Below are 16,694 nucleotides of genomic sequence, written 5' to 3' on the forward strand. Positions count from 1 at the left end.
CGGTCCAACTTTCGTGGCCTGTAATGCAGTTACTGTGACACACTTGGAGCTTCAATTGTAAAAGGAAATGAGTACACATGTCATCACCACAACAAAACGTAACGCAATTTTCCAATGTTTATGACACTGAGGGCTTCCAATGTTTATCACACTTTGCTATGTATTAGCAGTCGTGCTGATTCAATCTGTTTGGATCTTCTGCTCATGATTAGTCCCTTGTTATATACAGTAGCACCCATGTTTGTACTTTCAGTTTACACCTTAACATTCGCATAATGTCCTTCCCATCTGTCTGTCCCAGTATTCTATGCCTCTCTGATCCAAGCCACCTTGGTTATGGGGCATCAGCCAAGCAGAGAGACCGTTTAGGGAACGTAATTTCAGGGAGCAATTGGGTTTTGATGGACGCACTTCAGTACACTGATAGGATGACTGCAAGCATTTCCCTACCAAAATATGGATGCAATTGCATGGTTCAGTCTAAACCAGAACTGAAAACTCACAAATGTACAGAGAAATGTTGACACGTACCTGTAATAGGTCATTAAAATATATGTCCCTTCATCTGCTCATATCTACTGGACTGTTGTTTTTCCTACACTTTCTCACATCCATCATGCTAGAGATGCTTTCGGGGAGGTTTGGTTACCCATAAGGCACTGCCAGGCATCACTGATGTCTCTGACCTTAAAGTGGTTGATCAGTGTGAAACTTCAGTTGCATTTACAGCAGGTGATGAGGTTGAGACGTTAAGAAGCAGGATCTAAATGACGTATCATTGGCCATAAACACCTTGTTGAGAGCACATATGGGCCAGATGGAAGCTCTTCTCATTGCACTCATTTTATAGTGCACATTACGTGACTTGCATCAAATCAGCTCTATGTCAACAGCTGTTCTCTTTCTTTCTCGTTCTGTCTGTTTCTCTATATTCACATTCACCATAATGTTGTACATTTATTTGAAGGCCTCATTTGCTATTGATTACATAAATGTATGCACATCAACCTTTGAGGCTCATATTAGTCTGGATAATAAAGTAACTGCCCATCAGATGCTAATAAGTCAGCTGTCACACAGTGTTATCTTCTAGAAGACAACTTAAGTGATGTTATAAATAGCTTGAAAATTAGGACACTGATTTCAAGGAGTCTGTACTTTCTCCAAGACCTTCTCTCTGAAGTTAAATATGAGGGATAAATTATTGCTGCAGTACATTTGGTAAACCATTTTTCAGTTTTATGTATGTTTCACAATTATCTAAAAGTAATTGTACCTCGGATGTAAATGTATTGAAGGAAATGTTACACTTCATTAGGTGATCAAAAGGAAATTAATGGGAGGCCCGTCCAGTAAACTCTTTGATCTACAAAGATCATAAAAAGTCACAGATCAATCTTAGTTTGGAATTTAGATACCTACAAGTATTCTATGTATTGATTTGAATGACTTTTCACTTTTATGTGAGTTTTTTTTCCCCTAATGTCATTTCATTAATCTCCATTTAGCAGAACGTCAGAAAATAAGATAGGAATGTTGTTGAAGCGATGAAGATCAGAAATAAAAATTTCCATTATGGGGAAATATTTGTCCCCAGAAATGCATTTCCAGAGACATTTGAAAGATACATTTTTCTCAATAAATATATACAGTATATGTGTTTTTTTTTTTTTTTTTTTTCAATTTGGTGTCATTTTCCCCCCAAGCCCCCATTAATTTCCAACCCTGGAAATAACCAGGATTGAGTTTGTTAGTAGAAAATGTCTTCTTATACTGACATAAAACTATGATTCTGATGAACATTTGTTTCTTGATTCATTTCCGTATGTTGTTTGTTTGAGCTCATATCCCTTGATTAAAATATCCTGCTCTGTTGGATTAATGTCTTCAACGGGATTCTTAATCAAGCTGCCAAAAGCTTTAATGGGCAAGAATTATTCATTATGATGGAGAATAAAGGTGTAATAAAATATTCAAAGTATCAAACCCAGACGTGTTTAAAGCAGCTGAGAGTTTGCTGGCTTTCTCTGATTCACACACGTTTATTAAATACATGGATGAGAAAAAAAAAGTATGTGTAAAGTATTCTAAATTTAGTGTAATTTAGAATTTGGTCAGTCAGTGCAGAGATTTTGCCAAAGAGTCCATTACGAAGATGCTCTGTATATGAACCTGCATTGTAATGCTTTCATATATAATTCATCCATTTGTATCATATACGGTAACTGGCAAACCACCACTTTCAAATGAGCAACAGGAAAACATTATTACTGAAGAAGCACAATTTGCTGAAATGTATAAGAGTTTGTGGTGTTGCATAGATCATGTGTTTATAATATTTTGAGTCTTGTTGGCTCTTGTGTGTTGGCAGTGAATGTTCATCACATCAGTGGATTGGGGGAAGCTGCTGCAGATATAAAGGTTTTAGATGTGAGAAATATGAGCTGAATTTTCCCATAACCACTTTCTAATTTCATTTATAGAGCAGCTCAAAGTGATTTTTACTTCTGAAAATAAAACCGAGGCTTTTATGTGACACGTTTATGTGTTTGACATTGTAAAACAAAGTCTCTCTCTGTCTGTCATCCACAGGAGAAGCAGAGGTTTCTGACTGATGTTCTTCATGAGGTGATGTTACTGGACGGTTTGGCCAGTTCTCATCCGATCTCTCAGGAAGTGTTTGAAGCCACAGACATCGACAGAGTGTTCGACTGGATCGCGTATAAGAAGGTGAAAGAAGCTCATCAGCTCCTACAGGAGATGTGTATAGACCTTTGCTCTTGAGCTGAGCTGAATGAACTGGTTTATACTCAATATTGATCATAAATCAATTTCAATGATATTCCATATTTCACTTCTATTTAATACAAGCAGCCAGCAGAAGAGAAACAATGACTTTGTAAAAGAGCAGTATTGTTGATGTAAATCAGTCCTTTATTCATGTCAGGACTTCACTTCACTTCACTGCTAAACTTTATCTTTTATTAAGTCCAGTAAACAACTCAGTTTCTCCCAGCTAAAGACTTCTCAGTTTATCTTTGAATTGTAAATGGAGTTGTGTTGTTATAAGCCTCTTCACATACACAAGAAAAACAGTTTAATTAAAAGCTTTGTTGACGACTGAAACTGTAACACTGACTTTGTGTCCTCTGAGGACTTTAGTGGCACAATAAACATTTCATCTCAGACCAGACGACATCTAATTACCTCTTTCTCACTGGAACACACTTTAAATAACTCCTGCGCCCAAATATATCCTCTCAAAGCCATTAAAAGCACAAAGAGAAGTTAATAAAAAATGTTGTCCTCTATCAGGGTTCAAACGCAGATAAAATCTTCCATTCACTGAAGATTTGAGTTTCTGCTTCAACTCTCTTTCCAGCTGTCAATCAGCAAAAAGCCGGATTCTGATTGGCTTTCGCTGTACCTCAAGCCCCTCCCTCTGTTCCCTGCAGGATCTGTGGTGTCATGAACTCTGTCAGTCACACTGCAGTGATCCCGACACCCAGCTGTCCCTCATCACTTCTTCCTCAGACTCTAAGGACTTTGATATCCCACAACACATCCCATAATGCTCAGTGCTAACAGGAAGAGACACTCATCACACAGACTGTGGAGGATGGGATGCGGAGAGATGGGAATTAGATGCTGTCAAATGAGCATGTCAAAGTCACTCAAAGTCAAAAAGATACCCATTTATGAAACTGCAGAAAACAGCAGGATGAGTTTCATGGAGTCCTTGTTTAGACAAACCTAAAAAAAAGAAAAAAAAAAAAAAAAAAAGAAAGAAAAAAAGCAGGGCCATAATAAATAACGAAACTTTTGTTAAATATTGTTTCATTTAGCTTTATTGTCAATTTAATTTCTCTTAATTTAATTTAATTATTTATAAATTACATCCAGTGTTGCTATTGCTAGCCAAAACTAAAACTGTTAAATAAAATGAATAAATAAAAATGTATAAATAAAAAAAAAATATATAACACAGAACATAGAAGCAAATTAAAATATATATTAATAAGTACTGTAATAGTATATATGTAATACTAAAATAACACTGAATAAATTCAGTGGCTCATAACCAGAAGTTCAGTCCCAACACTGGAAGTATGATTTTGACAACTGTACAGTTCAAATGACACATATTTAATAAAATACAAGGTTCGCATTTTTGGTTTTAAAGCCTAGAATATCATGAATGTCATGGTCCATTGACTTCCATTGCAAGTGGTTTATACTATAATTTCATACTATATATATTTTGCTAATGTATTTGGTGTAAAGCAGGTGTAACTGAGCAGCTTTTAGTGAATGTGTGTTTTTCTGGTGCGTCTGCAGGGAGCCGCTCTGATCCGGATGTTGGCTAACGTCATGGGACAGCCGCTATTCCAGAGAGGCCTCAATGTAAGTCAACAGGTTTCTTTCATCTTTTCTCTTTGTGGTCACAGATGACTTCATATATATATTGATTGATTTTTTTTTTTTTTTTCAAAAAAAAATTAAATGTGTTGCAATTAAATCTCACCATGTAACAGTTCTTAAGCTACCTATAAGGCTGTTCTGAGTGTCTCGTATGTTTTTTGCTACGAGCGTTTGGGAGATTATGCATCCGTGTTAGTTTACACGTGTTTCTTATCTTTAGAGCTACAACAGCTTGTTGTCTCGTCGTGTGCTGCCATCACGCTTGAGGTGAATCAGACAAGTGATTGAACATGTTCATGTCAGAAATGAATTTCATATCTGAAACATTCACAATCAGGAGTTTCAGAATCATTCTCTGTGTTAAACCAGTGAACAGAAACACATCCACTGCATTAAAGCACATATATATGTCTGACATTATGTAGACGTGTTGGTGTCAGTAGGTGAACAGCGTGAGGCTTTTATTTTGCTGTTTGTTTATAGTCACATGGTCGTCTGCTCCAGCTGAAGTGCTTTTAAGATCTCTGAATCTCTTCCTGTGTCCGTCTAGCAATCAGACCTCCTCTGGAGTGAACAGCAGATCTCTTTATGTATTATTAGAGAGTATTAATCATTTTGTGGACACCATATGGCTGCTACATGAAACTACATCATGTAATGTGGTTAAAGGATCTGGGCAGTGAATAAACAGGCTGCAGTTTTGAATCCAGCGAGAGTCAGTCTGTAAATGAATAAATGTAAATGAGTTAAAGGTACAAATCGCTCCTTTTTTAACATGTGAGTTCACACAGTTTCAGAGCTGTGACACAGATAAATCACCTTTCAAAACTCATTTCACTTCTTTATGCCCGAGATGCTGTCAATGATCAGACAGTGATCAGAGCTGTTTTCTGGGTTATTTTTGTTGTTGTGGTTCAGTGTTGCTGGAAGAGCAATCAGGTCATGTTTTCTGCAGAGCAACACATTTAATGCTTCATTTACAGATGTAACATCTGCGCATACAATCTTTATATCATAGTACAAATACATGTCAGAATAGTAGACTGATGTGTCTAATGCATGTGTGTGTCCATTTATCTTGAACTGGTTAAAACTGTACAGTAGAGTGTTATTATATATATATACTGTAATAAGCCTGTGGTATTATTAGCAAAATCAATTTACTTTTTAATGCAACAGCAAGGAAACATTCCAATAAATTCTGTCTTAATCTAAGTTATATTTTTATATCTTTTAAAAATATATTTTTTAAAGGTTTATGTTTATCTTTTATGAACAGTATATTTGATCTTTTATGAAAATAATACAGAACACAATACAATTTCACAAATAAAACAATAAAAACAATAATTTCTGACCAGTGTGTAGAAAGCAGAAAGAAACATAACATTATTACATAATTAAATTTTAACATGTTAATTCAGTAATTTATTTTAATTTAATTTATTATTGTATCGATTAATAATTTTAAAATAAAACTATACAATTTTACTATGTTGTTTTGTTATGTATTTACTTTTTTGTTGTTGTATTAACTGATAGAATTTTCCATTATTACTATTTGTATTATTATTTAAGATTCTTGTATTAATCAGGTGAATCATAGTTTTATTAATTTATTTATGTTTTCTTTTCTCTTTTTTCCCTTGCATTACATTATAGTTTTCATAGGAGAAACAACCTTACATCTGCCTGTGATCCAGCTCTCCGCTCTCATCTGCTGTCTATCTTTCTCTGTTCACTGAAGCTCATTTCATTCTCTCTGTGTGTCTTTTGCTCTGTGTGGCTTCTCAGCTCCTCCTCGTGTCTTTATAAAACTGAAGCAGCAAACAGTCCTGAATGTTGAACAGTTCAGAAGCAGCAGTCAGACTTTAGTCTCGCCCGGACCACCATTAACCATCTCTCTCTCCCTCTCTCTCTCTCTCTCTGCAAGGACGAGGGCGTCTTCACTGGTGGATGAGCAGGTGGATGAATGTCTCTTATAAAAGAATAGAGGGAGTCATAAATGAAGTCTAGGGCTCATAGAGCTGACCGGAGTGATGAAGCACTCCCTTCTCATTTACACACACTGCTCATTGCTTTTAAAAACACTTTCTGATGGATCATATTATGGAATGTAGGAAATATTCATTCCGGCTGGAAATGTGCAAAGCTTGACCTATGAATAGCAGAGGACAAGTGTGCTCCTGCCCTGAGGAAAATAAAATTCAGTGTGTTACAGTTCATCTTCATCCTCCGTGTGATTTGGATCCAGGGGAAGCTCCTTCCCATGATTGGGTGCTTCATAGTCTTGTTTGTCTGCTCTCAGCGGGCTCCTGACTTGGAGAATGGCAGTCTTTGAGATTCCCCGCGGATGTTGTGGGCTAATAATTCGTTTTGAAATAGCCAGATACTTAATTCAATTTCCCAATATTCTGGAAACAGAGAAGACCCATTTTCCCATCTTCCTCTTTTTCTCCCAGCAGCCTCATTCTTACTCTTTTCTGTCTCTCTCATGGGAACTCTGAATATCTCTGTCTGTCTCTGTGTGATTGATGGGGAGAATAGGTAAACACTGCACCTCACCAAACAATTTAGTTTCATTGTCTCAAAATGACTTTCATATGCAAGAGAATTGTCAACATATTTCTTCTTGTATTACTTTTGAGGGAACCCATTCAGTTGGATGAATAATGAATTATTTATGATCTCCTTTGACTGTCGTGATGAAGGCTCTTGCGGAAAACTTGTGTTTTAGCTCTGGGGGATTTACATATCGAAAGCGATCAATCTTTTGTCTCCCTTTTTGATAGTAATTTGGCTTTGCAAAATCAGAAATCAAAACCGAATGTGGTTACAATATCTGATGAAGGAAAGAGAGGAAACCCAAGGTCTAGCTCGGACCAAGGAAACAGAACAGGAGCACACAACATTTTTTATAATTTATTAATAAAAATCGACTAACGTTTCGACGCTCATGCGTCTTCTTCAGAGTCAAACAATGAATGGCAACATACAGATTATATAGCATTGAAGTTCAAATCATTGGCCACAAGCTTAGATGGTTCTGGTACATCAATTAATTCAGTCCCCCCAAATTTTAAGGACGCATTAGAGCCGTGATTGGCTTGTACATAATGTCTCGCAATTGCATGGTCCATATTACGGTTCCGAATTTCTGCTTTATGTTCTGCAATGCGTAATTTAAGGGGGCGTTTAGTCTGACCTACATACACTAAACCACATGGACATTTCAACATATAAATCACATGGGTGGTATTACAATTAATAAAATAGTTAATCTTGTATTTTTACCTGACTGAGGATGGAAAAATTGCTTCGTATCATTTGAGTTAGAGCAATGAGTACAATGTCCACATCTATAAAAACCACAGGAGGAGCCGGCAACCACGTAGATTTTAGTGAAGGGCTCATGGTCGTGTGAATCAACCTATCTCTCAGTGAGTGCGGACTCTTAAAAGTAATGTGCGGCGATTCTGCAGAACACTCAATAGAAAATAGAAAGATACATTATTTATCATACTGACAGGTTGTGATTCAATGGAGCCAGTTGGTCTAAATAAACTGGATACTGAGCCATCTTTAGAGAACAAACGTGTTTTGAATCCCCGAGATTAGACAAGCAGTCGTCAGTAATATGACAGGAACACAAAAAAAGAACTTTAACTGATTCTTTGCAGCCTCTTCTTTTGGACATGAAAATAAAATGAGTTTACTTCCATGGTGTAGGAGACAGAGCTTCTGCTCGACATGATCTTAACCACATGAACAAGCTATAGTGTTTGAGGAAAGGCCGAGTTGTTTGCGGCCAGCCAATGTAGAACATAGGTGGACATTATGCAAATGTGCTACTCCGTGATGTGTAGCTGTCGAAAGTGGGATTTGAATTACTGACGACTCATTCAGGTGGTTCAGAGTCGATTCTTTCTTTTGGGAGACAATAACTTTACTTATTGTGCACTTTTGGCTTTACAACTTTACAGATTGTTTACATTCAGAAACAGCTACATTAAACACAGCATACAAGGCAATATTCAAAATGGCATTATGGGGCACTTAACATAAAGTCCTCAGAATTAAAAATGACTATTTTGCCCAATATCTGTATGTGCGTAATAATAATAATAATAATAATAATAATAATATATATATATATATATATATATATATATATATATATATATATATATATATATATATATATATATATATATATATATTAGATTAGATTCAACTTTATTGTCATTATGCAGAGTACAAGTACAGAGCTAATGAAATGCAGTTAGCATCTAACCAGAAGTGCAAGAATGTAGTGTTTTATATACATAAAAGTGCAGAGTAAGTAAAGCTATGATATACAGAATGTACAGTGGAGTTGCTATATACAGTATTGAGCAGAGTATATACAGAATATAAATATGAATGCAATGTAGATATTGTATGTACATTATGAACAGAGCAATGAAGGATTATATATACATTATGAATAGCAGGAACGTGAGAACAGTGGTAATAAATACAGTTGAATGAGTGTGCAAAGTATTGTTGAACAATCTATTATATGCAAAATAACAGTAGTGCAATGATTTTTTGTAGAAATAGTCTACTGTGCTTGTACAGTAACCACTTAGACAGTTTATAGTGTAATGGATTTAACCATGTGCAGTCTGTGCAAAATATGAGTAGTGCAATACATGTATGTAAAGTACTGAGACTAGTGCAGTAAAAGAGCAGGTGCAGGTTAGATAGGTGGTGCGGCATTCAGAAGTGTCACAGCCTCAGGAAAGAAGCTCTTCCTGAGCCTACTAGTTCGAGAGCGTAGGCTTCTGTAACGCCTGCCGGATGGAAGGAGGGTGAAAAGTCCATGGTTAGGGTGAGAGGCATCCTTGATGATGTTTCTTGCCCTGCCCAGACAGCGCTTCTGATAAATGTTCTCGATGGATGTTAACTGGGTGCCGGTGATCCGTTGAGCAGTTTTCACCACCCGCTGGAGTGCTTTGCGGTCAGATGCGGAGCAATTGCTGTACCACACTGAGATGCAGTTTGTGAGTATGCTCTCAATGGTACAGCGGTAGAATTCAGCAAGGATCCTGGGACTGAGGTGAACTTTTTTAAGGCTCCGTAAGAAGTAAAGGCGCTGCTGAGCCTTTTTGACCAGGGTGGAGGTGTTTAGGGACCAGGTGAGGTCATCTGAGATGTTGATGCCAAGGAACTTGAAACTTGACACACGCTCCACTACAGCTCCGTTGATGTAGATGGGTGTGTGTGCATTATTCCTAGTCCGCCTGAAGTCCACAATGATCTCCTTTGTCTTCTGGGTGTTTAGTTCCAGGTTGTTGGTGGCACACCACACAGCCAGGTGCTGCACCTCATCCCTGTAGGCTGACTCGTCGTCATCCTTGATCAGACCTACCACCGTGGTGTGATCTGCAAATTTGATTATGGTGTTGGAGCCATAAACAGGAACACAGTCATGGGTGAATAGGGAGTACAGGAGAGGGCTCAGTACGCAGCCTTGTGGCACTCCAGTGTTCAGGGTGATCATGGAGGAGGAGAGGTTATCTAACTTAACAGACTGAGGTCTGTTAGTCAGAAAATCTAGAATCCAGTTGCAGATGGGTGTGCTGATTCCAAGATGGCTGAGCTTGGAGATCAGCTTGGAGGGGATTACCGTATTAAATGCAGAGCTGAAGTCTATGAACAGCATTCTCACATGTGTGTTCTGACTGTCCAGGTGGGTGAGGCCAGAGTGAAGTGCCGTTGAGATGGCATCCTCAGCTGACCTATTGTTGCGATAGGCAAATTGGAATGGGTCTAATGTAGCAGGGAGACAGGATTTTAAGTGGAATGCGACCAGTTTTTCAAAAAACTATATATATATATATATATATATATATATATATATATATATATATATATATATATATATATATATATATATATATATATATATATATAAACAGTAGAAGATGTTAGGATTGTCTGCTTCCTGTCTCTCTATAAGAGCTTTTGGTCACTAACAGTGGTGGCTGACGACACATTCATTGAAATACACATTTTTAGGCCAAGCAGACTGGAAAATGTCAAGACCAACATAAAATGGATCATGGCTGCTATGCAAATTTACAAAACATATACCAAACTTCATAGTAAGGCTTTTCCGAAGGATTTCAAAAGGACTTCAAAATATTATTAGAATATTTTGTTTTTGTTTTTTATATATAATATAAATAATATTTTTATTTATTTATTTAGATTTATTTTAGATAATTATGCCTTTAAAAAGTATAAAGGAAGTTTGAAATCAGTTGTATGTCACATGCAGAGGACATGCAGTTTTTTGACAGCTTGCTCTCTTGACTCCAGCAACAGGAAGCGGATTACAGTTGACTGGTTTACTGCTCACGGTCACTCAAGAGTTCTCATATACAGCAGGGAAAAGGCTTCCCACCAGATGTTCTTATCAGATGAATGTAAATGTGCTCTCCAGGATCAGACTGCTTCTTCATGTCGCCCACCGTATCACTGAGACTGCAGGGCCAAACAGACACACTGATAATGTAGTGTTTGGCGTTTAACAAATTAAAGTCTGTTAGCAGTGAAATGAACACCCACCGGAGTCTTAGCTTCAATAATACACTACAATACAAATATTTTATCCACTTTTCTATGCAGATTTGTGTGTTTGACGTTGAGGCACTTTTATTATGCACTTATTGCACTTAGTCTGTTTGAGATCTTTCCTATCTTCGCAAAAATCTGAGTATGTATATATATATATATATATATATATATATATATATATATATATATATATATATATATATATATACATATATACTTTCACCAAGCATTTACCAAATTTACCATGCTTTTTGGGTATTTACTATGTTACCAGCAGAAAATTGAAGTGGAAAAGTGTGTTTCTCCTAATCATTTTTGTTGTTGTTGTTGTTGTTGTTGTTTTCAAAATTGAACAGGAACTATGCTTATTTTTAATGTGAGCAGTTTGACCATCTTTTATGTCTTGTTTCTGATTTGTATGTTATTCATGACACAATGATGCAGCATCGACTCGAACAACATAATCAGCCTCTAATTGGCCTCCTTATGGTCCTCCTTGAACTGACAGCCAATCACACCCAAACATCTGCTGCTAATTTGCATACGTTCAGCTTGAACCATGAGGATTAGTAATGTTATTGTTTGCGCTCATTTGGTTTCCCAAGTTCACTCTTCCCGTCCAAGTCCAATTTATTTCTCTTCCAATATTGATCTCCGTCTCTGTCTGTTTGCAGGATTACTTGATGACACACATGTACGGGAACGCGGCAAGAGATGACTTGTGGAACAAATTCTCTGAGGTGAGATTTTATACATCTTCTGGTTGTGAGACCTCCATCGCGAGCAGGAATCAGTGCTGGGGTCAGTCAAGTTGAGCAGCAAGTGAAACTGTCTGTGTTCAACCTACTTAAATTCACACAGTGCATCTCCTGCAGACAGGTGTTCAGAGATTCATGGGCTGCATATAAGTCAGAGGCCATTATATAACTGCATATCATCAGCGGTGCACAAATGTATGCCAATACACCACCTACTCACATCAACACATTAGGGAAAGAGTTTGATATGGAGGCTGGGTTGTGTTTGATAGTCTGCTTTTACACTTGAGGTTGCGCTTAGAATGGAAATGCTTTCTAAAGGAGAAGGTGACTATTGATCCAGAAATCTGATCACTGAAACATGCTAAATGTAAATGTTCACAGAAACTGATAATGAAGGCTTGCTGCTGCTAATTTTAGTGATTTTAATTAATTTACAAATTACTTGAATCTGAACAGACCCGATTAGTTAAGTGTCACATAATTGCTGACAAGCCTGATGAGTCTCTCAGATTAAACATGAGCATCTGCCCTTCAGCTCAGGTGTAGCCAAGAATAAGCCAAGAAAAGTCCAAAAATTATCTTCTGCTGAATGAAAGTTTACCTATTAATATGCTACACTCGGGCCTGAAAAATAAAAATTTTGTCATGAGTGCCCGCCTATGAAAAGTCACTTTCATACCCACCCCCTGACAGAAAGAAATTTTTCCTGTAGATATTTTTCCTGTTATCTGCTAATTCAGTTTCTTTGTCTTCTAGTACTACCATAAAAGCTTAGCAACCATATTGTAACTGGCATACTTCATTTCCCATAATTCCTTTAGTTTAGTTACTGGAACAACAAATGCTGCAATGCTAATGCAAAGTTCCTAATTTAATAAAATAATTGTATTTAATAATTTAATAATAAAAACCTGTTTAAATTATAAAATGCAATTAATATATATATATATATATATATATATATATATATATATATATATATATATATATATATATATATATATATATATATATATATATATATATATATATATATATATTATAATCACACATATGCTAAAACAAATGTTAGGATTGCCCTATTATTTCTTTATAAGCCATATCCTCAGAATCAACAGAACACCTTGTATGGAGGTGGCGTGACATATAGCCAAGTATGGTGACCCATACTCAGAATTCATGCTCTGCATTTAAATGTAGTTTCATAACAAGGTTCGGGAGAAGCACGTCAGATACTTAGCCTAACTAGCACAGGTGGAACCGCTTAAGATAATCAACCTTAGGGTATAAATACAGCTGAATTAGCCTACCTGTCTCAATTGACGGTTTATCAGCATGCTGGTTCGCTTCGTCTGTCACCTTACCACAGACCCAATTTTCGTACCAACGAAGAGAGCTACACCGGGGATTTATAAGACCTGCTGCTTTTGCCGGAACGGCAAACATTCCTACCCAGCCATACACGGCCGTTGAGCAGCACTAAGCGTCATCGCGGCAGCTGATCTCCTCGCCAAGCCACACATCATGGCCAATAGACCGTGCAAGCTCCGAGCTCGCCTCGCTCGACACAATGATCGTGCCACCCGAGACCGAGCTCTCCTCGAGCTGGAATCCAACCAGCCTGGGCCGTACCCCAGTTCTCACCGCAGCAAGCCTCTCTCACTGCTCCAGCAGGAGCCTTTCCTGTACCTCCTCACTGCTGCAGCAGTGTCTGATCCCGCAGGAGCTTTTTCCGTATCTCCACACTGCCACAACAGTGTCTGCTCCCGCAGGAGCCTTTCCTGTACCTCCTCACTGCTGCAGCAGTGTCTGATCCCGCAGGAGCTTTTTCCGTATCTCCACACTGCCGCAGCAGTGTCTGCTCCCGCAGGAGCCTTTCCTATATACCTCCTCACTGCCGCAGCAGTGTGTGCTCCCGCAGGAGCCTTTTCTGTATCTCCCCACTGCCACAGCAGCACCTGTATATATACATATATATATATGCATATATATATATATATATATATATATATATATATATATATATATATATATATATATAATAAAAAAAAACGCATTTGGTCTCGCAGCGAGAACTTTCCTGTTAGAGCTCTTACATTTTCTCTTTTGTCCAGTGAGCATCGGGTCTCACAGTGCACGCAGTGTGAGAAAATCTCCGGTCAAGCTCTCATTTCCCTCTTTCCTGTTTTCTCTTTCTGTCCAGCGAGCATTTGGTCTCACAGCGGATGCAGCGAGAACTTTCCCGGTAGAGCACTTACATTTTCTCTTTCGTCCAGCGAGCATTGGGTCTCATAGCGGACGCAGTGTGAGAAAATCTCCCGGTCAAGCTCTCATTTTCCTCTTTCCCGTTTTCTCTTTCTGTCCAGCGAGCATTAGTCTCACAGCAGAGAAAGGCACAAACTCACCTGATCGGTCGCTCCAAATTACAATTGCTCCCCGTTGCAGGCCAGCAGGGACTCTCAGTCCAGGTACAGTGAGCCGCCATCACGGGCCCACTGGCCAAACATTCAGACCCTTTCTCGAGATGCCATCCCGCGGCTGTCCTCTGCTCTTTAGCTTTTTGGGGGTACTCTAGGTTCGGGCCATTCCCGAGCTTGGAGCCCCTTCCCCGGACAGCATGCCAAATATGCATTATAATACTTCAGCTAATTATATGTAAGTGTGAACAAGGTTCGGGAGAAGCACTTCAGATACTTAGCCTAATTAGCACAGGTGGAACCACTTAAGATAATTAACCTTAGGGTATAAATACAGCTGAATTAGCCTACCTGTCTCCATTGACGGTTTATCAGCATCCCCCCTCCACCCCATCTCCTCCACTAGAGTTCATTTTACACTTTTATATATGGGGTGGGGGTACTCTAGGTTCGGGCCATTCCCGAGCTCGGAGCCCCTTCCCCGGATAGCATGCCAAATATGCATTATAATACTTCAGCTAATTATATGTAAGTGTGAACTTGTGAACCCATCCAAAGTGCACACTCACAGCAGTGAACACACACACACACACTGTGAATACACACCCAGAGCAGTATCAAGTAAAGATATCAAACATCTAACTGATGAAATGCAGCAATATTAATATTTGGTCAGATGGAAACGTGGTGCTAAAGGATGCTAATAAGCTAGATCACCTGCACCGTGCTGTTATTAATAATACAGACATTATTTGAAAGCATAAATATCTAATATGTAAGATTTAAGCTTTTTAAGAGGCGCATTAATGGAAAAGGGTCAATTAAGACACTAAATAGCGACTGTGAAGAAAGCGGTTGTAGCCAACAGCCATTATCAAGTTAATAGTTGGGTTCAAGTCATCAGCTCACAACACAGAGATGTGCTTTTAAAGTCAGAAAACTCTCAGCAAGTCCTCTCTCACTCATCTCACAAAGTGTCATGACTTTAATGAGATTACTTTCAAGTGTAATCTCAAAGTTATTATAGCTTGTAATGGAACAGCAGGAGATTTAGCAGCTATCAGTGTCATATGAAGCGTTTTGTAATTCACATTACTCTCTAAAAAACCAGTTGATGGCCGCTTTTTCATTTTCTCTTACAAAACAGAATGTATTTGAAGGTGAATTTATGTGAAGTGGCCAGACCTGGACCTCTGTATCCTCTCAGTGGCCGTGTTTGTCAGACACTGATGAATTTAGCTACATTAACAGTCTGTGACAGCCCATCATCTAATGAATACTGATATGCACTGTGTTCATTAGCTATTCATGAAATCCAATTTGCTGCAATAATCTGGCAGTGCTTAGAGCCCACAAAGCCCTTTGTCAAGCTCACGACCCATCGCCGGACAGGCCTTCATTTCCTTTAATTATATCCACCAGGGCAAAGGTACAGCAGCTTCCTGAAAGCCGTTCTATATGTAGGAACATCAGCTGCCATCATCAGCCTCTGCAGAGCCTCTTCTTTATGCACACAGTCAACAAAACATGAGTCATTGACAGCTGTGAGAAGTCATCCATTTCATTTGTTGTTTTTTAATAGCCGAATCATCTCAAACAAGCTTGGTTAGTCTCCGATTTTAATTCTCATAATGTCAGAATCATCTGCTATAAGCAAGAGTGTCCAAGTTACACTGGATAAGGTAAGTGCACATACTTAACTGATCTACTCTGACGTTTGCAGAATGCAAGAGAGCCTGACAGAGCACTTTTATTTCCCACGGGTCTCCACAACACACTGACACAACACTGTAAATCTCCACCGGTTTACAACCAATTTTTTAAGAAACTACCAATTGACCCCAGGAAACATGAAATGCTGCACCTCTTTAAAATGCAGTGAAATTAAATGATGGAAAATATCTGTGAAGCCAATGACATTTGCTTTGATACAAAAACTAGCAAAGCTGCCTCAATGTCTACAGACATCTGCGTTAAGCCTGAAATTAAATCTCAAAATACTGACTTTACATGCATGCTAACAAGGATGCTAAAGACTACAGCCTCCATTAGCCATTGTGCACCTTTTTAGGGCTGGGTAATGTATGGACTACATTTTTTCCTTAATATTTTGAATGTTTCAAAATGCATTTACAATATTTTGCATTCAACTACTATACCATTCTTTTAAAAAATGGATACTGATTTGAAAGTAGATGAAATTCTATAAAACATTAAAATGTCCCATAGAACCGAGAACTTTTGAAAACAATTCATGAAAACTGCCAGTTGTCCACCTTGTTGAGCCATTTATAATAGCATTTTTTAAGAATAAGGAGTAACTGTGTAGGCAGTGTATTTCCTTCAGTGACAAAAGTCATTAATGAGCCATGAGATCCAATTTTATGTTTTACTTCTTTAAAATAGGAGGAGCAGCTTCCTCTGAAAAAAAAAAATCAGACTTAAAAATCTAATTCTGCTCTTTTACAAG

The 16,694-nt window shown here is 38.0% G+C and overlaps 1 protein-coding gene across 1 annotated transcript in view; it reads left to right on the forward strand.

Annotated features, from left to right (window-relative positions):
* LOC113048225 (thyrotropin-releasing hormone-degrading ectoenzyme) overlaps nucleotides 1-16,694 on the forward strand; it is a 110,399-nt gene that overhangs the window by 60,949 nt on the left and 32,756 nt on the right. Inside the window, exons 6-8 of the mRNA XM_026209880.1 lie at nucleotides 2,593-2,730; nucleotides 4,339-4,404; nucleotides 11,721-11,786. Of these exons, the coding sequence (XP_026065665.1) occupies nucleotides 2,593-2,730; nucleotides 4,339-4,404; nucleotides 11,721-11,786 (270 nt within the window). The remainder of the gene's footprint in view (nucleotides 1-2,592; nucleotides 2,731-4,338; nucleotides 4,405-11,720; nucleotides 11,787-16,694) is intronic.

Source organism: Carassius auratus, chromosome 29 (genome assembly GCF_003368295.1).
Source record: "Carassius auratus strain Wakin chromosome 29, ASM336829v1, whole genome shotgun sequence".
Classification (NCBI taxonomy): domain Eukaryota; kingdom Metazoa; phylum Chordata; class Actinopteri; order Cypriniformes; family Cyprinidae; genus Carassius; species Carassius auratus.